Below are 26938 nucleotides of genomic sequence, written 5' to 3' on the forward strand. Positions count from 1 at the left end.
AGGGAGCATGGAGATTAGGCAAGTTAGGTTCACTCAAATGCATAGCATGGGTTCACAGTAATGGAGGTGCTTGATCAGGTAGGACACAAAAGGAGGAGGACCCTGCCCAAAGGCTTACAATCTAGAGGGAGAGGTAGGGACACGAACGGTAGGGGACCAGAGTTCAGCTGTGGATTTAGAGCAATTGTGAGGGGTGGTAGGCCAGAGTGAAAAGGTGAGTTTTGAGGGCCTCTTGAAGGTGTTGAATGAGGGGGCTGCCCTAATGGGTGGAGGTAGGGAGTTCCATAGTGTTGGAGCGGCTCTTGAGAAGTCTGGAGACATGCATGGGACTGGGTGATGCGGGGGGCGGTTAGGCGAAGTTCATTGGAGGAGCGGAGTGAGCGGCTTGGTGTGTATCTCTGAGTAAGATCGGAAATGTAGGTTGGACAGGTTTTGTGGACAGATTTTGTAGGTCAGACACAATAAATAGTGCGTCGGGCAAAGTGGGCACATTTGATATTAGAGGATACAGCGTGGACGAATGCAGCATCACAAGGCCGATTCCGGATTGATTTCAGCATGAAAATGATTGGGTATCGGCCTACAGTGTATGAACAGCCGACAGATCTCTCTCTAATCAGATTTGATCAGAGAGAGATTTGTCTCCTGGTCGAATATGCCCATCATTGCCAGATATATGGCTACCTTTAGAGCATGGTGGGTAAAAATGAGAAAACAGTAGCGGTATAACAGAGAACACTGTTATGGGTAACGGTATAATATAGGCAGTATGGTGGAGGACTGTGATTATTAGCAGACCACCTGGACTGTTCCGTATTACAAACAGGTTGCGTTCTGAGAGATTGTAAGTCCTGTGTTACATATGATGAAATGTAGATGAATGATTTACTTTCAGACAGGGCTGGATTCACCATAATGCACTGTAGGCATGTGACTACAGGCGCATGAGGATGGAAAGGCAGCTCACACCTATTGCCTCCCTCCTTCTCTATGCAGAGTCTTGAGCAGAGAGTGAATGAGAGGTTAATCTCTTGACTCTATGCATTCCACTGACCAGATCTCCCTTCAATCGGTTGCAACAATACCTACTTAAAGGGGAACTTCAGCCTAAACAAACATACTGTCATCAACTTACATTAGTTATGTTGATTAGAATAGATAGGTAATATAATCTCTTACCCACCCTGTTTTAAAAGAACAGGCAAATGTTTGTGATTTCATGGGGGCAGCCATCTTTTTGGTTGAAAGGAGGTGACAGGGAGCACGAGACACAGTTCCAACTGTCCTGTGTCCTGATAACCCCTCACAGCTGCACACGCTAGGCTTCAAATGTCAAATTCAAAACGTCAAAAACAGCAGAACGAGAACAACATCAGAAATCCCATCATGCTTTGCACAGCATCAGGGGAAAAAAGCCCGGGCAGTTTTCTTCTGTGCAGCTAAAAATGAGGCTTGTATAAGAGAAACAAAGTTCTGATGTTGTGAAACTGTTAAAGAAACACCAAGCCTTTTCAGTGCTGCTGAGTCAATTTTTAGTCCGGAGGTTCACTGAGGGTACCTCTGGCTATTTAATAGTAAGGGACACCCGTAGGTACTTATGACAGACAAGAGAAGAAAGGGAGAAGTGACAGCAGGGACAGCCAGCACACTTGCGGTGTAGTTGGTTTGGGTTTGTAGGTTCATGGAGGGCGGAGTATAAGGTGCCAGGACGTCTGTGGCTTTAGGCTCCTGTGATTTCAGACAACTCTGGATTGGGACATAAGTATAAACTTTTTTGTTTTGTTTTGTTTTCTGTGTGCTTTTACAGTGTTTTAAACTACTTATAACAGTTTATACAATACTGTAACATTTAAAAACAAAATATGTAATAAAAAAAAGTATTGTATATTTTGTGCATGAAGTCTAGTTTGACTGAGTCTTTGTAAGGCTCCCTGCAGACTGCAAATTTGATTTGTGATTCCGATTTTCCCTGGATGCTATAAAAAAAAAAACGCAGAAAAAACGCAGCATGCAGTACCAATTAAACAATGTAAACGCATATGAAAATCGATTAAAAATCGGAATCGCAAGTAGTGTGCAAGAGGCCTAAGGTTGTAACCCGAGTTGTTTGTAAGTAGGGGACTGTCTGCATAAGGCTATGTTCGGCGTTGCATTGAACAGTCTGATCACATTGCTAACATGACTCAATGATATCTGGAGAAACCATAAAAACAATTTAAATGAATGCTGTATTCAGTTGCACTAAGTGGAAAATATTTGTTTCCAAAATGATTTGCATGCAAAAGCATTTTGCACTAAACCCTTTCACCAGCGTTGAGGTTCCCCTAAGTCGAAAGGGTCCCTACTCTACTTATACGAGGCAGCAAGCAATATTTCATGCTCCTGAACCCGAGATTTACGCAGAGGCCTTTCTGGTTCTACTAGTCTAGGAAATAAATACATGCATGAATATAAAACAGTCATTCCTGCACATGTGCAAGGGAGTGTAGTGCCCCTACTGGACAGGTAAGTCGGCTCACTCCTCCTGCCCAGCTCTGCATTTTATGGGGCTGCCTTCCGCCCCACATGGCTTGTCTACCCTAAAATCATCATTGATCAAGGCACCACTTAAAGGGCAGTTTATGCTTGTGTGGGTTTGCAGTGCGATGCCTCGCCGCAACGCAGCAAACCACAAACATATGACCTTGCGGCAGAGTGCACTGCTAGATGGTCATGTGCGTAGCACTGCCCCATACGCCCCTCGCCCAGTGACATACAGATGCTAGACAGGAAGTTCGTCACTGCAATTCCCGGGATTCTTGTCGGATTTACTTTCCGTGCATGTGCATGTGCACCGCAACGCCGGCAAACTTTTTAAAAGGTATGCGTCACCCCTTGACTTGCATTACTTCCGCCGCTGCGGAAGTCCGGCAGTAACTCGCTGTTGCCCCTGCTCTGCAGCAGATTGGGCACTTCTGGCACAATGCATTAAGTGTGCTAGGCCCCATTGCCTTTGCGTTACTTTGCGAGAAAACAGACTAATGCAACACAGGTTTGCAATGTAAGTATAAAAGGGGCTTAGGACATTTTGAGCACACTTAAAGTGACCTTGAGATGAAAGCCATCTTTGGTTCTATACTTACCTGGGACTTCCTTAAGCCCCCATGAGGCCAATCAGTCCATCGCTGCCGCCCCGGCTGGCACTTGTCGCCCACAATACTGCCTGAAATCCTTGCCGAGTCGTGCTTCGTCGCACATGGCCAGCCAGTCGCGCTTCCGCTGCTGGGAGCGTTCTGTGCTTAAGGAAGCCTAAGGTAAGTATGGTACCTGAAATGGCTTTCATCTCAGGTACACTTTAAAGTGCACCAGAGACGACGCACCTTTATGTATTTTACCATATATATATCAGAGAACATTAGAGAAAACCCTACCCTGCTCTCTGTTTCATTTTTCACTGCTCAGCCTGCTTGTTATCAGCCCTGATCTCCGACTGAGCATTCAGCCTGGCTTTGCTCAGGAATCATCATAGCTGAGTCATTCTAGCAGAGCCAGAAGGGGGCAGGCTTGGGCTTGAAAAGACATCAGAGAAGACGGACTCAGCTATAATGATTCCTGAGCAAAGCCAGACTGAATGCTCAGTCGGGGATTTTATCAGGGCTGTTACAAGCAAGCTGAGCAGTGAAGGATGAAGCAGAGAGCATGGTAGGTGTTTTCTCTAATGTTCCCACTGATATATATGGTAAAATACTTAGAATACTTCAATACTTTTACCATAACTATATGGTAAAATACTTAGTGCTTCATCTCTGGTGCACTAAGTATAAGTAGACTAGCCCTTTAAACGTCCTGAGAGGAGATTACATATGGATGGTGTTTTTCATCCAGCAGTGTCAGCGGAGGAGAATAACGTGAAATGCCTGTGCGTATCTCTGATCTGAGCGGTACATGTGACCTGCGTAATCCTCACGCAGGCTCACAGCCGAGGATGAGTCGTTCGCCGGCAGCGATGCGCGGTCTCACCCCGTGACACGCCGGCTCCTCTCTACCTGCTACGCTGTCAGCATTGTTTACCCAGAGTCCTCTAGCCCTCTCTAATTGGCCGCTCCGTCATAAAATGCGGCCACCTGTCACATTGCTTAACCCGCGTGCGAGGGGGAGACGGCTGTGCGCTTTGTTCAAATGCCAGGAAGGCAAGAGCCGCGCATCGGAAAGGACACATTATCAGCCATTTACAGAAAAATAAAAAGATGGAATGAGTCCCCAGACAGGAGCCCAGGCAGCTGATTTTCCGTCATTTTGTGCCGGGAGCACCGGGGGCCTCGTTAGAGTAAGCGGGATGGGTGAACTTCTCTGCGGTTGTTTATGGCATCTTATTAGCAGAAGCTGACAGTGCAGGGACCAGCCGGTGACATCTCACCATTTGCCATAGCTCCCGGTAATATGGAATTACTGAAACCCGTCCAGACTGCAGCTACTACAGCCACACCGTACTACTGTTCACTACCAAATGGTGTTGTGCCATTTCCCAGCCTACCTGTGGAGGCAGTCTGTTTACAGTCAATAAATGTATCGCTTCATGTTTACATATTATTATTGTTAAGTATTTATATAGTGCTGACATCTTCTGCAGCGCTGTACAGATGACATGGTCATGTCACTGACTGTCCTCAGAGGAGCTCACAATCTAATCCTACCATAGTCGTAGTCTAATGTCCTACCGGGCAGCACGGTGGCGTAGTGGTTAGCACTCTCGCCTTGCAGCGCTGGGTCCCTGGTTCGATTCCCAGCCAGGTCAACATCTGCAAGGAGTTTGGATGTTCTCACCGTGTCTGCGTGGGTTTCCTCCGGTTTCCTCCCACATTCCAAAAACATACAGATAAGTTAATTGGCTTCCCCCCCCCCCCCCCCCCCCAAAAAAAAAAAATTGGCCCTACGATACATAGATTACACGATACATACACAGACATATGACTATGGTAGGGATTAGATTGTGAACTCCTCTGAGGGACAGTTAGTGACAAGTCTATATACTCTGTAAAGCGCTGTGGAAGATGTCGGTGCTATATAAATACTAAATAATATCATTATGTATTTATATAGCACTGATATTTTCTGCAGCACTTTACAAAGTAAATAGTCATGTCACTGACTGTCCTCAGAGGAGATCCCAATCTAATCCCTGCCATAGTCATAGTCTAATGTCCTACCATATTATTATGTGTTTATATAGCACTGACATCTTCTGCAGCGCTTTACAGAGTACATAGTCATGTCACTGACTGTCCTCAGAGGGGCTCACAATCTAATCCTACCATAGGTTCAAACTAATTAACTTATCTTTATGTTTTTGGGATGGGGAGGAATCTGTAGTGCCCAGAGGAAACCCGCACAAACTCCATAAAGATATTGGATGGGCAAGAGTGCATCCACTGCGCCACCCTAGTGCTCTATACTTACATTCCCCTACATATAGGGAAAATGTGTAAGCGTTCAGAACATTTACATCCAATTCTATGAATTGTTGTTTTGTTTTAATGGAGTACCGATCTCTGCAGGGCCACAGAGGCCACAACGCTGTACATATGTATTTTGCAATGCGGGAGTGAGGAGGACCAATGAGCCCGTGTGGCGGAGCAGCTTCTGGTGGGCGGGGGAGCGGTGAAAACAATGGTGTCATGCAGTACTCAGACCGCCCGATTCTCGGCCATGACTGTCGTTATTGTCCGCCATCAGCGTTCAGACCAGCGTGGATACGGCCCTTAAAGCAGACCTGAACTCAAAACTACCTCTCTGCTCTAAAAGATAAGCTACAGCACTATAACCTTTAAAGAAAAACATTTCTTTCTTTGATATAAATTCTGAAATAAATCTGCAGTTTGTCTACTTCCAGCTTTCTTGGCAGCAGACATAGGGTTAACATCCTGGTTTTACAAATTGGCTGCTTTGCTGAGGATTGCCAAGATTCCTGAGCTGACACAGCTGAGAGATCAAATTATATTTGTGATTAGACAGATGAGGGGGAATTAGACAGCTAAACTCTCTAAACACATACAGGGTGCATTTCTCTCTGTTTTCTTTCTGTCCTGTGCAAGAGTTCAGGACAGGTCCACTTTAAGGAAGGAGGTTTTACAAATCAGGAGAGGTGGAAGTTGGTCAAGATGATCTCCCCTCACCCTATTCTCTCATAGTCAAGTAATAACACCTGACACCCAATACTTCCTTCCTCCGCCAATATCTCATCTTCACACAGGAGTGCCAAGTCCTACCACCTTTGGCCAAAGAGGCGTCTGTAGCCAAGCATTACCGCCAGTCTCCCAGCACTCGATTCTAATGTTTTGGCAGGTGAATTTATCGTTTGTTTTTTTTTTGTTTTTTTTTTTTTTATTAAACCGCCCAAACTTTTTCCAGCATTTACTCTGCTTTTATTTTATCATCTTCTTTACTCATTCTACACATTTCATAATTTGCATTCATTTAACGACGATGAAACATTTATAAAGGGCTTTTCTCCTGTAGGACCCAAAACGCGTAAGCTTGTCTCTGATCACGACCTGTGTACAGGGGGTAAAAGTTATGTCTAGATAAATGCCAGACTAAACAGGTTGCTCTTCAGTTTTCATTTAAACGTGTCTAGGGTTGGAGCTGTCTTGATTGAGTTTGGCAAGGCATTCCCGAGGGTAGGGGCAGCATGGCAGAAAGCTCTAGCTCTGGTTTTTAGTTGAACTCTGGGGTTGGTCAAATTATTGGATCCTTTTGATCTGATATTGTGAGAGGTGTGACGCAGCTGCAACAAATCCTTCTGGTATCCGGGGCCTGGGTCGTGTAGGGATTTGAATGTTAGCACGCCAATTTTGAAAAGAATTCTTCATTTTATGGGTAGCCAGTGGAGTTTACATTATTCAGCAGAAACGCCGGAGGAAAACCTAGGTAAAAGTAGCGTATGAAGTAGCCCATGGGAGCACGGGCTGGCTCGCCTGTCAGAATAATCCGGCAGGAATACAGATGAACCAAATGAAAGGTAGACCGTGTAAGAGAGCAGCAAGGGGAAGGCAGCAAACTAGTGCTAGGCTGAACTCTTCTCATCATTTTTATGTTGGGTTCTGTAACCCTCACCTGCAATGAAATCACGGCAAAGAAATGTTAGGATTTTCTCCTTTTCCCGTTATGAGATTTGTGCAGCGCGGTTGTGACACTCAGAACTTGTATTCCGCCAGCGAGCACTCTGTCTCGTGAAACGTAATGTCTCCGTCTTGCCGGTCCCAATTCCCCGAACCAATCTGCCAGTTTAAAGCCATTCTCCTCTCCGCAGCTCGGCTTGTCGAGACGCCTCCTCCACCGCCATGTGTTACCGCGCCACGGCGGCCGTCCTAACTCTGGGGATAAGTGAGGCCGTATATCATCGAGCAGCGTCCCACCCAACGGGAGAGCTGCGCGCCTCTGCCTCGTCCACTTTAAACAGATTGCGGAGCTCAGCAGTGAATCGTACTCCGATGTTTTTCTGGCGCCTGGTTTTATCTTCGTAAAATGATTATATTGATTTGTTAGCGGACCGCGTACTTCTAAACGCCTGTCCTGATCCATCAGCGCTGTCGCCTGTGCATCAAATAAGCTCTAAATCTAAACTTAGTGCTACATTTTTATTTGTTTTTTGGGGGGGAGAGGTGGTATAGTTTTAATGCCATATCTACTTCCCATGGCGAATCAAAGTGGACAATGTACCTCAAATCTCTTTTAAACCGCTCTTATGTCATTCATAATTACCTTTTGATCGCATCAGTACGGTGGATTTAAAGTTATGAGACTCTGCATTTCCTCTTTGCTCTAAAAGGTTATTTACAGCATAAAAGCTACTACCTCAAAGATAAATCGTAGCAGAACAGCATTCAAACAGTTAAACACAGTACTTTGTTCTTCAGTGGAGAGCTTCAAACCACATCCGAAGAGGTGATAACATATTTTGTTTACATTCCTTGCCAGATACATTTAGTAATCATTAGCAACCTGCAAACTTGAGCTGTACTGAGCTGAGAAGTGATCACTAGATAGATTTTAATATATAAATACAGCAGCTATGCAATAAAATTCACTAGAAGATTTCAGAGCAGATAGACTGTACTTTGGGAATTTGTAAACAGACAATATTACCTCTGCACAAAAGTAAATATGGTGTTGGCCTTTCGTATCTGATGACGAACAATTGAGTAAAACTGCTCACATGTGGCAAATTTCGCACTTCCAGGTTTTTATTTACACTTCTGCTAACAGTCTGCTCAGCAAACGGTCTTTGTGCCGTCATTGAATTTAACCGTGCTCCAACGCTGTTCGTTCTTCCCCACTCTTTGGAGGTGGTCGTTTTTTGCAGCAGTGTTTGAACGTGTGTTCAGAGCTGTATAGAATTCTTGATTCTGCTTTGCAGCAACACGAGACAGAGATCTGCCTCTGGAGTTTTAAGAATTATTAAGTCAGTGCTTTTCCATTGTAAAATCTTTTCTCTCCCTGCTTTACATTCTCAAATGTATCACTGGTGGTGACATCTTTAGTTCTGCCAGGTGATCTGTACGGAATGTTTGGTGACTGAGAGTTCTATGCACAGAGCTGTTACTTCCCACAATGCAATGCGGTTCACAGACAGCAAACTGTCAGGGCCATGGACCTGATATCTGTGTGTGTGTGTGTGTGTGTGTCTGTCTGTCTGTCTGTGTGTCTGTCTGTCTGTCTGTTTGTTTGTGTGTGTGTGTTTGTGTGTGTCACCACAATATCAGCCACACAGACACCCCTGATGATCTGTCTGAGAAAAGTTAAAGATTTCTGGTGGGAAAGGGGGTAACGGCTACTGATTTGGATGAAGTTCAATCCTTGGTTAAATTTCCTCTCTAAAGGACTGCTGTAGGAGAAAAAAACTGCTTCGAATGGTCCCCCACTGACATCACTGGGAGTCTACTGCGCAGGTCCAGTATGGTCTGCGCCTGCACAATACGCTCCCGGTGATTTCAGCAGGAGCGAGGACGTGGCCACGCAGGCACTGTAGTTTTCAGACTTTAAAGTCTCATAAATTCTGGAAGTGAACCAGAGGCGGGGCCGGAGCATTGGGGAGTGGCTGCGTGGGCACAGGACATCTGCGGGGGGAGGAGGGACCATTAGAAGCCCTGGATAAGTTCAGCTTTTTTTTTTTTTTTCCCCTACACCCTTACAGTACTCTTTTAAAGTTTCTCCCCAATTTCCCCTGTATATATCTAACATCTTGTTGCGATACTCTCCTGGCTTTGCTGATTTCTTATGGTTTAGTTTTGCGATGGCTGATTTTCTTCCTTTTTGTAATGGCATCATCTCCGATACTAGCATTTCCCACTTGGAGATATGCATCTTCGAACTTTTCTTCTTCAGTGCCTCCCCCTAAGTAGTTCCCCAAAGTACTCCTTCCACTTTCTATCATTCCTGTTCTAGAGCTCAGCAGTTTACCAGTCACACTTTTTTATGACTTTGAAAGGGTAGATAAGGATAAGGCCGGGTTCACATTAGCGTTCTGAGCCAAAAGGATCGGGTGAGCTCAGTCCGTGGCCCGGTTCACATAGTGAAAACTGATCTGATCAATGATTGATCTGATAGGTTTTCACTCAGCAAATACATACCTAATCTTCCGTAGTACCCAGCGGTAGAGGCTTCCTTTTCTTCCGCTGTGACTACATAGCGCGTCATGTGACTAGTCACATGACGCGGAAGACGACGGAAGCCTCTACCGCTGGCTGCTACGGAAGATTGGGTATGTATAAACGCTCCCTCAACCTCCCCCCCCCCCCCCCGGCTGCTACACCCTCCCCTCACCCTCCCATTGTTAGATTTGCGTCGGCTCATGCCCCCATGGAACGGTCAGTTTCTTCACTAGTGTGAAGAAACATTCCTTTTTCCATTGCCCCAATGCTGCTGCATTTTTTTTGTCCGGATCCATTCCGCTGGGCAGAACGGTCTGGAAAATTAGGGCCTGCAGCAATTTTTAGGTCCGGGAACGTATCCGTACCAACGGACGCATGTGAATGGATCCATAGGTTAACGTTGGATCCATTCATATCCGTTTCGTTTGCACAGTATACGTTCCGATCCGCAAAAAACAACGCTAATGTGAACCGGGCCTTAGGGTTCTTTTTCTCAATATTATTTAGGATTTTGTAAAAAGTTTTTGGCTTTTTATGATAAACCGCCAAGTTTTTCCAGCGTTTTTCTCTTTTCATATTTTATCATCACCTTTACGCATGCTTTGCATTTCAAAATTTGTATTCATTTAACAAAAAAAATAATAATTGTAAAGCTCTTTTTCTCCCTGAAGACCCAAAGCGTATAAGCTTGTCTCATATCAGTACACAGCGATGTGTACAGGGGAAAAAGTTCTGTGATCGTAAATGCCAGACTAAGCCAGGGACTTATCAGGTTTGGTTAACACATGTCCAGAGTTGGAGCTGTCTTGATTGTTTGGAAAGGCATTCCAAAGGGTAGGGGCAGCATGACAGAAAGCTCTGGCTCCAAAGTTTTGTAGTTGAATTCTGGGGGTGGTCAAGTTATTTGATCCTTTTGATCTGAGATTGTGGGAGGTGTGATGCAGTTGCAAATCCTTCATATATCCTGAGCCTAGGTCATGTAGGGATTTGAATGTTAGCATGGCAATTTTGAAAAGGATTCTCCATTTCTATGGGTAGCCAGTAGAGTGAGCTAAGGATTGGTGTTATGTGGCAATCGCAGAGTAGAGAATACTTTTCTAGAAGTTCCACCATTTTAGACCACTTTTTCCTTGCAACTGGCACACCTCAGGTTCTTTGTGCGCATTTCAGAGAACCTGAGATAAACATTGGTACATAAAATACCACTCCTCAAAAATAACTTGTCTGAGCTCTATTTTTTTTTTTTATATTGCAAAAGTTAAGGAGGAACTCCAGTGAAAATAATGTAATAAAAAAGTGCTTTATTTTTACAATAATTATGTATAAATGATTCAGTCAGTGTTTGCCCATTGTAAAATCTTTCCTCTCCCTGATTTACATTCTGACATTTATCTCATGTCAGTGGAATAAGATGCTGCTTGCTTTTTTGATAATTGGAAACCGCTGTAAACACTTCCCACAATGCAATGAAGTTCACAACCAGGAAACTGCCAGGACCATGGTACTCACAGTTTCCTGTGGGAGGGGTTTCACCACAATATCAGCCATACAGAGCCCCCTGATGATCCGTTTGTGAAAAGGAATAGATTTCTCATGTAAAAGGGGGTCTCAGCTACTGATTGGGATGAAGTTTAATTCTTGGTCACGGTTTCTCTTTAAATAAAGTACTCTGCAAATGAGACTGGAATACAGCCACAGCACTCCTGAAAAGTAAACAGAAGTTGAAGCACTTTAATTGAGGAATACTGCTGATAATAAGACAGGGCTGTAAAGTTCAAACCGCTTTTATTATTTTTAAGTTTTATAGCTAAATGAAGCATATTCACAATAATAGATAAAATCCATAGACCTACTTTTTCCAAAACCACAAAAGATGATCTAGTTAATACCTTTTAGTGAATAATGTAGAGAGATCTTAGTCATTAACCTCCCTGACGGTACGCACGACACCGTGTTGGGCTAGCCGCCGCAGGGGATCACATCGCCCCGGGAGGATTTTTTAAAATAAAAACTGTTTTAAATTGTTAAGCTAGCACTTCGCTAGCTAACTATGTGCGGCAAGTCCCTCCGGTCCCCACCGATCGGCGCCGGTATACGTACCCCCCAGGGATCCCGCGATGGCGCAGCCTCCCAATCAGCTCCAGGCTTCGCTATGGGGAGGATCGGGACTGCGCATGATGTCATGTCCGATCGTCGCCATAGCGACAGTGAAGCTGGATAGTGTAATGGTTAAGGGCTCTGACACTGGAGACCTGGGTACGAATCTCGGCTCTGCCTGTTCAGTAAGCCTGCACCTATTCAGTAGGAGATCTTGGGCAAGTCTCCCTAACACTGCTACTGCCTATAGAGCGCGTCCTAGTGGCTGCAGCTCTGGCGCTTTGAGTCCAACAGGAGAAAAGCGCGATATAAATGTTCTGATAAATGTTCTGTTAAAATGTTCTGAAGCTCATTGCTGAAGCTGCGGCTCTCGCGGGATCGCGGACAGGTAAATATAGCCGGCGGCAATCGGGGGAGGGGGGTCAGAGAGGTGCCGGTGGACTTGCCGCACATAGTTAGCTAGCCTATTGCTACCTAACAAATACAAAACATTTTTTATTAAAAAATCCCTCCCCGGACGCAGCCACTGCATCTGTGTACCGCCGGGGAGGTTAAAGGACCACTACAGTGAGAAAAAGTAAGCAGTTAAAATTTGACAGAACCAACAGGTTTTGGAACTAGTCCATCTCCTCACAGGGAATTCTCAGGGTTTTATTTGTTTTCAGAAGCATTTCCTGAATGGCTGTTCAACTGCTAAATAGTAAGATACCAGCCAACCTCCCTTCATTCCCTGCACACTATTTTGTCAGTTAGACTTTGAAACTGCCATACAGGAAATGCTCTCCACAACAAAGAAAACCCTGAGAACCCCCGCATGAGGTGGTGGACCAGACTGTTCTGTCAGATTTTAACTGCATAGTTGTTGTTTTCTGGATTGGTCCTTTTAAGGGTATTCCCTAAATCCAATGTTGTTTTTTGGCAAATGGTACACCTTCAGATTGGTTCCATACTTAAAAAAAAAAAAAAAAGTTGTTTGAATGTCAGAAATCCACACACGGGCATAACCTTTCAGCACATTTACAAGCAAAATATCACTCAAAGGCCTTGATTCATAAAGCATTCCCGCATGCGGTAATGTAGGAAACAGCTGCGTTTACCGATCATTTAAGAAAGTGTCAATCCATAAAAGCTGTTACCGCATGAAAAACTGAAGTTACCGAGCAGTGAGGTAAATTACCGACTTGTGCGGTAATTACCTCAACAAATGTCATAAATGTCAATTCATAAAGACTAGATCATGCGGTAACAACCTGAAAAATGACCGAATCCTCTGGGCTGGAGAAAGGAGAGCACTAACTGTGCGAGTCTGCGGGGAGCCAGTGTGCCTCACACAAGCAGAGGGGGATAAGCTATGACTGAGGCAGGGCACACACTTGTCTTTGTTTTCTGCATGTGTTTTCCTGCGTACTTTTTCTGCACACCAAGTGTGTTTCTATGCAGGAAAACGCACACATTTTATCACAGCAGCTGATGTAATTGATAATGAAAACTGACACAATGTGCAGAGTCATGTCAGTTTTTAACAGGAGTTCTCAGTTTTTCTGTGCAGAAAACACAGAGAAAATAATCAAGTGTGTTCCCTGCCTGACAGGAGCAGAGCCAATAGAAACGCTCCTGTCTCCTTCAGGTCCTGCTGATGGGATGCTGATAGGAAGCGCAGGCTTCTCAGATGGAACTAATGTTTCTACCCCCCACACAGTGAGCAGAGAGAAGGGAACAAAAGAAGTTTCCCTTGCAGCCCTTTGGCAGTGTTTAGCCTGTTCCGTTCTTGTTTGAAGATAAGTAGCTAGTATAGGGAAATCATGTAAGCAAGGTATGTTTAACGTCTCCTAGAAGTTCATTTAAGCTGTGGCAATTAACCACTTAGGGACTGCGGTGCTAAACCCCTTTGGGCCCTTTTCCACTAGCAATCACAAACGCCAGCGATTGCGATTTTTCATTATCATGCATTATCATTGTAAAAATCGCTCCATAAAGCGATTGCGATTTCCAAATCAAATCACTATAGTGGAAAATACTTCTCGTGATTTCTATGATAAAGTAACAACCCTAGCGATGTAAAAATCACTAGCGATTTGCGATTCAGCAATCGCAATTGCTTTAGTGGAAAAGGGCCCTAAAGACCAGGCCATTTTTCCACTGCAGGGCCGCACAACTCCGCACACAATAAAATGTTAAGACTGATAGATTCAGAGCAGATTCAGGGCAAGCAGAGGCAGAATAACAGAACATGCACATGTAAAGGGGAGTTGGGATGCCTCCTATCTCTGCATGGAGAACAGCAATGTAACACAGGCAGCTACTCTTCTGATGTTACTGACAGTTTACTTCGGTAAATCCCCACACTCCTTTCGCACCTGTGAAAATGTTTATAAATTGGCACATTAAAGTCTAAAATACTGAATGTTTTTTTTTCCTGACCAGATTTTTTTTTACCGCAAAGCCTTTTATGAATTGACCCCAAAGTAAGTTGTTCCTGATTAACTTTATTCCAATATTACTTTTCTTATTGTAATTATATTATATTTTTGCTCTTTGGGAGGTTAAAAATGTAACATAGATAAGGTGTAAAGAAAGGAAAACAGGTGAACAAGCTTTGTGACTCATGCCCATTGTGTTTTACTCCGCTGTAGGGAATGACCCTATCCTTGTCTGTCTTCCAGGTACGAGACTTCTCTCATCGACATGCTAGATGCCATCAGCCCCATCGCTGCTCAGCGGCAGCCGCAGAGACACTACACGGAACCTTATGACCTCAGTATTCTCAGCCTGGCCCCCCGCGGCTATGCCAAGCCTTCCCGTCAGCCTGTGCCGCCGGCGAGACCCTCCACCATGGATCCAGAGGAGAGCCGCATGCTGGAGGAAATATTCTTCATCTGCTGACAGCCCGCCATGGCGTGACATTCCAGAACATTCCTGTCATCTTCGCTGCGAGCTCAGCTGGATGAACGTCAATCTTTCCCGAAGTGCACCTGTCCCCTGCAGTCACACAACAAGCCGTCATCTCCTTCTCTGAACAACGGTTACAAATTGGGTCACTGGAGAGCAGAGCTTTATACCCCGGTTTTGGCGCTAGTCGGCTGTCGGGCTGTTTTGAAGACAAGTACACTTTAAAAGTGGAGCACAGTGCCGTGCCTCCATTCCCCTACCCTCATGGAGGTCGTGGAGCCATATTCACTCCTTGTCTTAAGCCCTGTCTTTTTATATTTTAGTAGTTATCTCTTTGTATCAATAGGTTAACGTAGCATCCATTGGAGGTTACTTTCTGAAGAGTTAAAGGGTCACTGAAGTGAAAAAAAAAAAGGATGATATAATGATTTGTATATGTAGTACAGCTAAGGAATAAAACATTAGGAGCAGATACATGAGTCTAATGTTTCCAGTACAGGAAGTGTTAAGAAACTCCAGTTGTTATCTATGCAAAAGAGCCATTGAGCTCCACAACTTTCAATGCTGCAGAGAGCTCTGTCTTCTGAAGCTTGTTATCTCAAGTTTCTGTCACTATTTCTTTTTTCCTGCAGAGAAAAGTTCAAAAAGTCATTAGCCTGCTCTGTAAATTCATTTAGAATGCAGAGTAGTGTGTAAACTGCAAATATTAGAGAATGATGCAATGTTCTAAAAAAAAACCACTATAGTAAAATAAAAATGGCTATTGTCTTTGCTACTAATGTTCTAGTAATTATCTGTACTACACAACCAATTCATTATATCATCATTTTTTTTCGCTTCAGTGTCTCAGTGTCATCAGCTTCTAAAGAGAACAGGAAGATGACAAACAGAAATAGCCAAAGGGTAGAAGACATGAAGCTTCTCACTTTCTAAAGTAGTGGTGCTTTTTAAAGTACTTTAAAGTACACTTGAAGTGAGAGGGATATGGAGGCTGCCATATTTCTTTCATTTTAAGCAATACCAGTTCCCTGGCAGTCAGAAAGGATTGCGTCTTTGCCCACCACTGATGATCACTTGGCTTTTTTTTTTTTAAGTAAGATTTGGAGAGGGCTAGCAGTCACCAGGCCCTAGACTCTCTTCAGGCCCTAGGAAACGGCCTAGGTTTGCCTTGTGGATGATCCAGCTCTGCTGGCTATCCTGCTGATATTCTGGCATCAGTATTATCTGAAATTCACACCTGAAACAAGCATGTGGCTCTAATCCAATCACACTTCAATCAGAGCACCTGATCTGCATATGCTTGTCCAGTGTCTATGGCTAAAAGTATTAGAGGCAGGACTGCCAGGCAATGTGCATTGTTTAAAAGGTAATAAATATGGCAGCCTCCATATTCCTCTGAGCTCAGGCATGCTTTACATTGAGATAGGATATACGTTTTGTTACGTTAATCATAGAATGGGGAAAAGTACCCCTCTAACAAGTAGTTGGCAGCAAGTGTCGTTTTCAATAGGGACAGCCCTGTATAAACATTTTTTTTATTACAGAATAATCTCGTTATAATGAACTCGGGTATAGTAAACTACCTCCCCAGGTCCTGGCTAATCTCGATTATAAGTCTATGGGAGAGATTCCTAGTATAGTAAACCCGGATATAACAAAACTTCTGTTATAGTAAACTTGTTTTTTGGCCCCCTACGTGATGCTGACTCTGGATATAGTAAACAGTTGGTGGTGCATGTGTCATATGTCAGGGGGGCGGTGCATGCGTCATATTTCAGTGGGCGGTGCATGCATCACGTCAGTGGCTGGGGCATACAGCACATCAGTGGGCGGGGCATGTGTAATAAGTCAGCGTGATACCCATGGTCTGCTGCTCTCTTCATGCTGGTTGCAGGTGAGTTGATGCCTGATAACATGTGTCAGACAAGAGGAATGGCCCCGGCGCTGGCTATACAGTACTGTACAAATAAGCAGCCTGGGAGAAAGGAGGAATAAAGTGAACATAAACAAGAGGATGCAGTGTTACCACTTCCACATTGCAGTCAGTGATAAAAGTATCATCACAGTCCCCCCATGGGATTGTATTCACTCCAGAGTATCTCTTCCCTTGTTAGCGATGACGCTCCTGGTAGCGTGTGGAGTGCAGTACAGGCAACTTTCACTTGTAGTGAAGATCAGAGCGGGCCAACTCAATGCAAAACTAAGGAGAGGAGAGTGGTAAGTCCCGCCCACGAAGTAATCATAGCCACTTGCATTACATATTCCAGTAGCTTATCATGATTGGCTGCTTTTTGAATAGATGCTTCATGATAGGCTCAAGTGTGAGCAGAAAGTTTTGCAGGACATGTGCTGCAAGTCCCGCCCACAGAGGTATCAGAGCCACTCACAGGAAGCGAATAACTGCCTCTATTCAGTGACGGCTGTGATTTTTAAAGTTCCTGTACCAGCAATTTGTCCAGCCATGGCTATGCAAGCCCTAAGGTATACCTAACCTTGTAGTCCACCAAATGTGCAAGTGCTTGTACTGTACCTCCAATGGGAGGACAGAGCTGCTCCTGTGCAGCAAAGAATGTACCAGGGCATGCTGGGCCATTTCTAGGACAGGTGCTTGTACTGTACCTCCAATGGGAGGACAGAGCTGCTCCTGTGCAGCAGAGAGTGTACCAGGGCATGCTGGGATATTTCTAGGACAAGTGCTTGTACTGTACCTCCAATGGGAGGACAGAGCTGCTCCTGTGCAGCAGAGAATGTACCAGGGCATGCTGGGCCATTTCTAGGACAAGTGCTTGTACTGTATCTCCAATGGGAGGACAGAGCTGCTCCATTGCAGCAGGGAATGCACCAGGGCATGCTGGGATATTTCTAGGACAAGTGCTTGTACTGTACCTCCAATGGGAGGACAGAGCTGCTCCTGTGCAGCAGAGAATGTACCAGGGCATGCTGGGCCATTTCTAGGACAAGTGCTTATACTGTACCTCCAATGGGAGGACAGAGCTGCTCCTGTGCAGCAGAGAATGCACCAGGGCATGCTGGGCCATTTCTAGGACAAGTGCTTGTACTGTACCTCCAATGGGAGGACAGAGCTGCTCCTTTGCAGCAGGGAATGTACCAGGGCATGCTGGGATATTTCTAGGACAAGTGCTTGTACTGTACCTCCAATGGGAGGACAGAGCTGCTCCTGTGCAGCAGAGAATGTACCAGGGCATGCTGGGCCATTTCTAGGACAAGTGCTTATACTGTACCTCCAATGGGAGGACAGAGCTGCTCCTGTGCAGCAGAGAATGCACCAGGGCATGCTGGGCCATTTCTAGGACAAGTGCTTGTACTGTACCTCCAATGGGAGGACAGAGCTGCTCCTGTGCAGCAGAGAATGCACCAGGGCATGCTGGGATATTTCTAGGACAAGTGCTTGTACTGTATCTCCAATGGGAGGACAGAGCTGCTCCTGTGCAGCAGATAATATACCAGGGCATGCTGGGCCATTTCTAGGACAATTTCTGGTAGACTTCTGATATAGTAAACCACTTCTTCTGGTCCTTTGGAGTTTTACTATAACGAGATTATACTATATTATTATTATTTTTAACAATGGAACTTTATTGTTAAAAAATAATAGAACTTAATTTGACAAAGTACCCCTACCTGCATGTAGTTAGTGCTTATTCAGTAACAGGTGCAGAATAATAGTGTTAGCAGCTCGTAGGTATCTACACACTTAACAGGCGCTTTTTTTTAGATATGTAATATATTTTTTTTCTAAGAAGTGTCAACTCCCCTCTCCAGTTGCACAACAAACAGCTGTGCCTGGCACACCTACCTACCCACCCCCATTCTTTTGGCATCCTCACTTGTTAATAGTTCGCCGCCTTAGTAAAGTAATTTCACAATTCTTCTATGCAGACAAAGCCACTTCATCCTCTGGCTTCATCAGCATCTTCATCCCCTTCTACACCCTTTACAGAATGCAAGATCTGAGGATAAAGCAGATCTATATCCCACATCATCACATTTGTCACAAAGACCTCTTTATATCGGCAATCAGCTGATCACTTGTATTCACACAAAACAAATTATTTAAAAATAAAGTTACATACTCTCCTATGGAGAGAGGGAAGGTTCTGGATCTCATAGAGCCTTGGCTGTTCTATCTCGGACACCTCGCTCCAACGCTGTCACCGCCATTGCAGGTATGTCGCGCTTGTGCATGCGCAGTAATGCTTCCTAAATATATCGGATCCAGAGCCTTTGCTTAGGTAAGTATCTGTCTTTTATTTATTTCACTATCTTTATATACTTGCGTATAAACCTAATTTTTCAGCACAAAAAATGTGCTGAACAGTTACCCCCTCGGCTTATATGCGAGTCAGTGGAGCAGAATGGATGGCGGAGCTGGTTTTGTTACTGGCAGAGGAGTGTAAGGATTGTGTACTAGTGATCCTGCTCTTGTCAGCTGGCTCCCTGCTGTGCCTGTGCCCCCCCCCCCCCCACACATCCCCTGCAACATGGTGTGCAGAGCTGCTCAAGAATACCTGCGTCTCTTGGCTTGTGGAGCAGAGAGTGCAAGCAAGGTGTCAGCAGTACAATGATCGGGGATTCTTCCTGTGTGGCAATCGCTGTCTCATATCTGACGCCATCTAGACAAGACAAGACAAATAACATTTATATTGTGCTTTTCTCCTTGCGGACTCAAAGCGCCAGAGCAGAGCAGCAGCCACTAGGGCGCACTCTATTGGCAGTAGCAGTGTAAGGGAGACTTGCCAAAGGTCTCCTACTGAATTAGTGCTGGCTTACTGAACAGGCAGAGCCGAGATTCGAACCCAGGTCTCCTGTGTCAGAGGCAGAGCCCTTATACATTACACCATCAGCCAACTGCTACACCATCAGCCAACTGACTAGGGGTGTCTTAAGACACAGCTGTATCATCCTTGGGGCACATCTGGCTTCTGTGGAGGGGCTATATTGAAGGGGTGGGGAGCTTATACATGAGGCAATCACTGTTTCCTGGTTTCTGAGGGAAAAGTTGGTACCTCGGCTTATACGTGGGTCGGCTTATATGCGAGTATATACGGTATACATTTTGCTTTAACCTCCTTAGCGGTATGCCAGACACTGTGTCGGGCATACCGCACTCTCTCCTCAGGGGTCCCCCAGGACTAAATTAACATTTTGCATGGCTGTAAAATCTTTAGCTAGCACTAGGCTAGCTAGTATACGGTATGTAGCCGGTGTCCCCCGATCGCCCCCGATCCAGCCAGTTAATAATTACCCAGCCTGGCTCCAGCGATCGGCGCAGCCTCCCCGCACAGCTCCGGTCTCTCTATGGGGAGGATCGGGTCTGCGCATGACGTCATGTGTGATCCTCCCCATAGTGATGCCTGGAGCTGTGCAGGGAGGCTGCGCCGATCGCTGGATCCAGGCTGGGTAATGTATTAACTGGCGGGATAAGGTGATCGGGGGCTGCCGGCTACATATACTAGCTAGCCTAGTGCTAGCTAAAGCTTTTACAGCCAGGCAATCAGTTGAATTAGTCCTGGGGACCCTAAAGCTGCAAAACCTTCTGAGCGGCGTAATGCTCAGGAGGTTAAAGAGGGACTGTCGTGAAAATAGGGTAATGAATAAAATTGCTTATATTTTACAGTCTTCATTTATAAATTTAGTCAGTGTTTGCCCATTGTAAAATCTTTCCTCACCCCAATCTCAGTTATTAAATTTATCACAGGTGAAACCTCTTTGGTCCTGTCAGGTGCATCACTGTGGAATGTCTTTTAGCAGAGTTCTGAAGCCAGTATAAAATATAACTGGTCTCCCAAATGCTCTTGAGAATTCCACATAGCTAATCAGCCTAGGCTAAACATCACTGGTAGGGTGGGGCTACATACCAATATACAGCAATAAATAGCTACAGGAAGTGTATCTGATGTTGAAGTCAGGATAGTTAAAGGAAAAGTGGGTATCCTGAATGGTTTACTGCATACTTCTGTATGTCACTACAGGGCCTCTTTAAGCATGCGCTGTAATAGGTCGGCCTCTGTATGTCAAACAATTTCCTGGGGAGATCTGCGTTTCTCACTCTGTTTACAGAATCGCCGAACCCTTGGGGTTTTTTTTGCACTCACTCACTTATTTTGTGATCGTCTCTCTAACTGCACATTAATCTTTTTATCATAAGGACAGTGATTCCATCAGGCTCACAGAATCCCAAGTGGATGCTATTGTTATGAAAATGTATACAGTTAGGAAATAGTCCAATGAAATGCAACTCTGTTTGATCTCTCCATTACCCAGCTGTGTGAATTTGCATACGATTTGCATAAACTTGTAATCACTAGCATGATATGGACTGTCCCTAACGTCTCCATTTATGTGTACTTTAAGTGGACATGGTTTACTTTTATAAGCTAGGTTAACTTGGCCAATTCTCGACTTGTGACCTCAGAGATTTTAGCTTATCCAACGGGACTTTTCGGAAGCGGTTATCTGCTGATGACCCCGTTGCACCGATAATGTATAATTTACACTATAAAGCGGCTTTGTAAGCTTGGTGGATTGTTACTATAAATGACAGGTACGCTTTGAGCTGAGAGGGATGTGGAGACTGCCTTATTTATTTTAAACAATACAGATTGCCTGGCTTTCCTGCTGATCCTCTGCTTTGAATACAGCTTTAGACCCTGAACAAGCATTATGTAGATCAGTTGTTTCTGACTGACGTCAGACTGGTTTAGTCACATGCTTGTTTCAGGGTTGTTATTCAGACACTACTGCAGCTAAAGAGATCAGCAGCACTGTCAGACATCTGGTATGGTTGGAAGCAAACATGGCAGCCTCCATATACTTCTCACTTGAGATGTCCTTTAAAGGACCACTGCCGCGAAAATCTTGAAATTTAAAATATATTTAAACATATACAATTAAGAAGTATGTTTCTTCCAGAATAAAATGAGCCATAAATTACTTTTCTCCTCTGTTGCTGTCACTTACACAAAGTAGCAGAAATATGACAGAACTGACAGGTTTTGGACTAGCCCATCTCCTGATGGAGGGTTCACAGGGATTTCTTTATTTTCAAAATGCACTTAGTGAACGGCAGTTGCTCCATCCAACTGCCAAAAAGTGTAGGGTGAGCAGGGAGGCTGGCCAGCATCTTTGTATAAATCTTTTTCAGGCCTCTTGCACACTGCAAGCAAATCAGATTCAGATTCAGATTTTTAATCTGTTTTTACATCCGATTCCGATTCAGATTTTTAATCTTAACTGCATGCTGCGTTTTTTGATCCGTTTTTCTGTTGAATGTATTCAAGGAAAATCGGAAACGGAATCGGAATCGGAAACGGAATCGGAATCGGAAAACGGATTTGCAGTGTGCAGGGAGCCTCAGGGAGTGCCTTTTTAAAGAATTAAAGGGAACCTAAACGGAGGATATGGATTTTACCTTTTAAAATAATACCAGTTGCCTGACTCTCCTGCTGATCCTGTGTCTCTAATACTTTTAGCCACAGCCCCTCAACAAGCATGCAGATCAGGTGCTCTGACTGAAGTCAGACTGGATTAGCTGCATGCTTTTTGCAGGTGTGTCATTCAGTCTCTACTGCAGCAAGAGAGATCAGCTGGACTGACAAGCAACTGGTATTGTTTAAAAGGAAACATCCATATCTCTCTCAGTTTAGGTTCCCTTTAAAGAGACTCTGTAACAAAATTTTGAGCCTTATTTCTTCTATCCTATAAGTTCCTGTACCTGTTCTAATGTGCTCTGGCTTACTGCGGCCTTTCGTAGTTGCACAGTGGCTGTGTTATCTCTGTTATATGATCTAATCTTTTCTCCTCTGTTGGGCTCAGGAAGTCAGGCTGGAATGTGCTGTGCTGCTTGTGATTGGATAGAAGCTATACACACCCTCTCCAGGCCCCCTGCACACTCTGTATGACTCACACACTGAGCTACTCTCAGCAAATTGACTTGCTATGTCTTTTGTTTGTGAACACTGCAAAAAAAATGGCAATTACAAGCCAGGATTGCAGCAGGGAGTGGCAGAAACAGCACAGAGGGGCCCAGGAGAACATAATGAATAGAAGGTATGCTTTTTATTGTAAGAATTTTACAGTACAGATTCTCTTTAAGGCCATGCTGAGAATCCCCTATGGAGAGATGGACTAGCCCAAAACCTGTCGGCAATGTCAGATTTCTACAACTTACTGTAAGTGAAAGCAACATAGGAGAGAAGTAATTTATGGCTGATTTTACTCTGGGAGAAATGTAGTTCTTATTTGTATGTGTTTTAAATGTTTAAGATTTTTGCGACAGTTCCTCTTAAGCATTGGTCAGCAGTTTTGTTCTTTTTATTATTATTCTCTTGCAGGGCTGTTGGTGTGATCTCCTGAGTGTGTTTGTTTTGCCATGTGTGTCTTCCACACGAGTTTCATGAATTTTTAAAGAGAACCTGTATGCAGTAACACACAAGAGCTATGTTAGAGCAGGCTTATACTAGGCATTGGTCTCATAAGTCAGAATGCCGCATGAAGATCAATACTAATCATTTTTGTAAAACGAGGGGGAAAAAAAGTAATACATTACAAATGTTACTCAATGGCCAATCCAGCAACATGTTTCGTGGACTAAGGGACTGGGGTATGTGGAAAGCAGGTCTGTTTATATATGCCTTAAAGGTGGCCATTAACTATCCAATTTCCAGAACGATCGACCATCTGATCGTTGCAACCGATCGGAAACGATTGTTGGGCCCACCAACCGAGGAGAAAATAAGCAATCCGATCAGACAGTCGTTCAAAAATTCAGCTCAATAGAACAATTGTTTGTCGTCAATTCGGCCCATTGATGGTACCCGATCTGATTGATCGTATGATCAATCATTCGGGAGATTGTACTATTAATGGACATCTTAAGACCGGCCTTCAGCCGCTTTGCTATCTGCAGTGCTGCAGGGCATTCAGTTGACGGTTCTGAACAATTTGATTGGTCGTATTACTGTGCAGCATGAGGGAAGGGGGAGTGGCTTAGTTCCTGTAAGCTTAGGAAGGTTATATCTGATGGGTGTATACTGCATGCAGGTTTCCTTAAAGGCAGCCCAGTTCATTTGTGTGTCTTGCCTATTCCCTAGTGCCTTAGTGCCCTGAACATTCCCCAGACATTCCGCATTCATCACTGAGTATTATTTTTTATACATTTTATTTTTTAATAATTTATTGAACCATTTTAAAAGTGCAATTTTAACACGAGTTGAATTGAGATTTGTAGTGATTGATCCATCAGATTAAAGTGGAACTCTGGACAATAATAACCATTCACATTTTGAGTTCAGTTGTGTGTTCATGCACTGGTCATTAAATGTATTTTCCAATACTACAACTGGAATGATGTGGAGTCTTTCTTTGTGTTTTGTTTTGTTTACTCCTTTCTAGTAAAAGGTCTGCCAGCAAGTCATAGAGTAATAATCATGTGGAGCTGTAATGGGATCAGTGTGGGTCCTCGGGGCTGGGAGGGATCTGGTGATGGTAAGTCATAGAGTATTAATCATGTGGAGCTGTAATGGGTGCATTGTGGGCCTTTAGGGCTGGGAGGGTGGGTCTCTCTAGTCTGGTGATGAGAAGCCATAGAGTATTGATCATGGGGAGCTGTAATGGGGTAAGTGTGGGCCCTCGGGGCTGGGAGGGAGGGTTTTAGAAGTCTGGTGAGGGTAAGTCAAAGAGCATTGATCATGGGAGCTCTATTGGGTGCATTGTGGGCCCTCAGGGCTGGGAGGGAAGGTCTCCCCAGTCTAGTGATGGTAAGTCATAGAGTATTGATCACATGGAGCTGTAATGGGGTCAGTGTGGGGCCCTTGGGGCTGGGAGGAAGGATCTCACCAGTCTGGTAATGGTAAGTCATAGAGCATTGATCATGGGAGCTGTAATGGGGTCAGTGTGAGCCCCTGGAGCTGGGAGGGAGGGTCTCACCAGTCTTGTGATGGAAAGTCATAGAGTATTGATCATGTGGAGCTGTAATGGGTGCATTGTGGGCCCTGGGGGCTGGGTGGGAGAGTCTCCCCAGTCTGGTGATGGTAAGACAATGTAACACCTTCATCAAACTTCAAGTAATTTGATGAAGTCGCATCAAGCATCCTCCTTCACCTCTGCCAAACTACCTGTAACCTCAATCCTGTCCCAACACAGTTCATGTTGAACTGCCCGACCTGTTTATCCCGGTATTCCTCAAAATTGTAATCGGTTCCTTCCAATCAGGGATATTTCCTGCTTTACTGAAGGATGCAATCATCAGGCCTCTCCTCAAAAAAACCTTCCCTGGACCCAGATGCAATGACCAGCTACAGACCTGTCTCTAACCTTCCCTTTCTGTGGAAGGTAATTGAAAAAGCTGTATACCTACAGCTAGACAAAATCTTACAAAACAACATTTATGACCCTTGCCAGTCTGGCTTCAGGAAACATCACAGCACTGAAACTGCTCTGATCCAAATCTGCAACCACCTGCTCATGGCAAGAGACAGGAGAGTGCTCGATCCTCATACTTTTAGACCTTTCTGCAGCCTTTGATACAGTTGACCATGACTTGATAAGCAGGCTACAGGATTACTGTAGCATTGATGGCATAGTTCTCCAGTTGTTCCAATCCTTCTTGAGTGGCAGAACCTAAAAAGTGTTTATGGAGCCCTTCCTGTCCACCTCTGTACCACTTAAGTATGATGTGCCCCAGGGCTCAATCCTTTCTCCCCTGCTTTTCACTATTTACATTTTAAGGCTTGGAAAACTATATATATCAAAAGCATGGCCTGACAAACCACAGCTATGCTGACAACACCTAACTATAGCTTTCCTTCAAGTCTGGTGTGACAGACCCAACTCCAACTATAAACGCCTGCTTAGCGGACCTATAGCAATGGATGAGTGACAACTGCCTGAGACTAAATGCAGATGAAACTGAAGTCCTTCTGATCGGAGCAGAGCAGGACAATAAAACTTCACTTGCAGTCTTCACCACTGGGAATAGGAGGCACATATCAAGGGCTGTAGAGTCTGTACAAAAATCCACCGACTCCGACTCCTCAGTTTAGTATTCCTCAACTCCGACTCCTCTAATTTGCATATTACAATCTTGTTGAGTACAAGTATGTAATTCGTCTCTTAACTGCCAACACTTAGGAATTTTAAAAGACAACTGAAGTGAGAAGGCCATAGACTAAAACTAGTCCTTGGTAAGAGTACATGTATAAGGTACAGACAGGAACAAAGAACATCTATCAGGCCCTAGGCAATGTAACTTTGGGTGCATGTAAGAGTAATGTGCAGGTACTCTGCAGGGGAATAAGGAGATTCTTCCTCTATTACACATTCTTCATGCACAATCTGAACATGGATCAGGCCCTAGGCAATGTGACTGTGGGAACATGTAAGAGTGATGTGCAGGTATTCTGCAGGAGAATGAGGGGATTCTTCCTCTATTACACATTCTTCATGCATGATCTGAACATGGATCAGGCCCTAGGCAATGTAACTGGGTACATGTAAGAGTGATGTGCAGATACTCTGCAGGGGAATTAGGGGATTCTTGTTCTATTACACATTCTTCATGTACAATCTCAACCAGGGTTATGGGTGATAGACAACACCTCTGTGTTCAATGTGCACAACATTCTCAGTGAATTCCCTACAGTTCTTTGGGGAGTGCATATGAAGAGTATAGTACTACTGTGTAACAAAGTAAACCTGAGACAGATGAAATTAACATTGTATACATACCTGGGGCTTTCTCCAGCAAAACCTGGGGCTTCCTCCAGCCTCCTTCTGGCTAATCAGTCCCTCGTTGTCCTCCTCCACCACCTGGATCTTCTGCAATGGGTCCAGGTACTTGAGCCAGTCGAGCGTAGTGAGCATGCACACACTCCACCGCCGAGAGCGTACTACACCTGCGCAGTACTATTGCGCAGGTGCAGAATGTTCCTGGCTGTGGGAGCGGCATGCGGCCGGACTGCGCTGACTGGCTTAATTACCAGGACTCATAGCAGAAGATCCAGATGGCGGAGGACAGAAGGAACTGATTGGCCTGAAGGGGGCTGGAGGAAGCCTCAGGTATGTATAAAACTTTTCATCTGTCTCCGGTACCCTTTAATTCGTAGTCACCAAACAACATTTTAACAACATATCAAATTGTTTGATTTCATGAGCAAAGGGAGTGCATACATTTGCATAAACCAGCATCAATGCAAAATTATTTCCATCTCATTGACCATCTCTATTAGTGACACAGCTACACATCAGGCTTTATTCTTACAGCATAGATGTTATTTAGTATATATAAGAGATTCCTGTGTACA

The 26938-nt window shown here is 44.5% G+C and overlaps 1 protein-coding gene and 1 long non-coding RNA gene across 7 annotated transcripts in view; one reads left to right on the top strand and one right to left on the bottom strand.

The window, feature by feature from the left end:
* KIAA1328 (KIAA1328 ortholog) overlaps positions 1 to 26938 on the top strand; it is a 343620-nt gene that overhangs the window by 232620 nt on the left and 84062 nt on the right. For 2 of the 4 annotated variants that reach the window (XM_068251829.1, XM_068251837.1), the window contains one exon: positions 14390 to 17320. The exons of 1 other annotated variant lie outside the window; for it this stretch is intronic. In XM_068251829.1, coding sequence (XP_068107930.1) covers positions 14390 to 14609 — 220 coding nt within the window. In that variant the 3' untranslated portion in view covers positions 14610 to 17320. Of the gene's footprint in view, positions 1 to 14359; positions 17321 to 26938 lie in introns of those variants that run through there. One more of the 4 variants, XM_068251853.1, reaches the window with a different exon arrangement.
* Positions 14303 to 26938, bottom strand: part of LOC137531869 (uncharacterized) — a 75252-nt gene continuing 62616 nt past the window's right edge. For 2 of the 3 annotated variants that reach the window (XR_011023789.1, XR_011023790.1), the window contains exons 3-4: positions 19145 to 19249; positions 14303 to 14814 (exon numbers count right to left, since the gene is read on the bottom strand). This is a non-coding gene — a long non-coding RNA (uncharacterized lncRNA). Of the gene's footprint in view, positions 15242 to 19144; positions 19250 to 26938 lie in introns of all 3 variants that reach the window. The other variant, XR_011023791.1, reaches the window with a different exon arrangement.

Source organism: Hyperolius riggenbachi, chromosome 1 (assembly GCF_040937935.1).
Source record: "Hyperolius riggenbachi isolate aHypRig1 chromosome 1, aHypRig1.pri, whole genome shotgun sequence".
NCBI lineage: Eukaryota > Metazoa > Chordata > Amphibia > Anura > Hyperoliidae > Hyperolius > Hyperolius riggenbachi.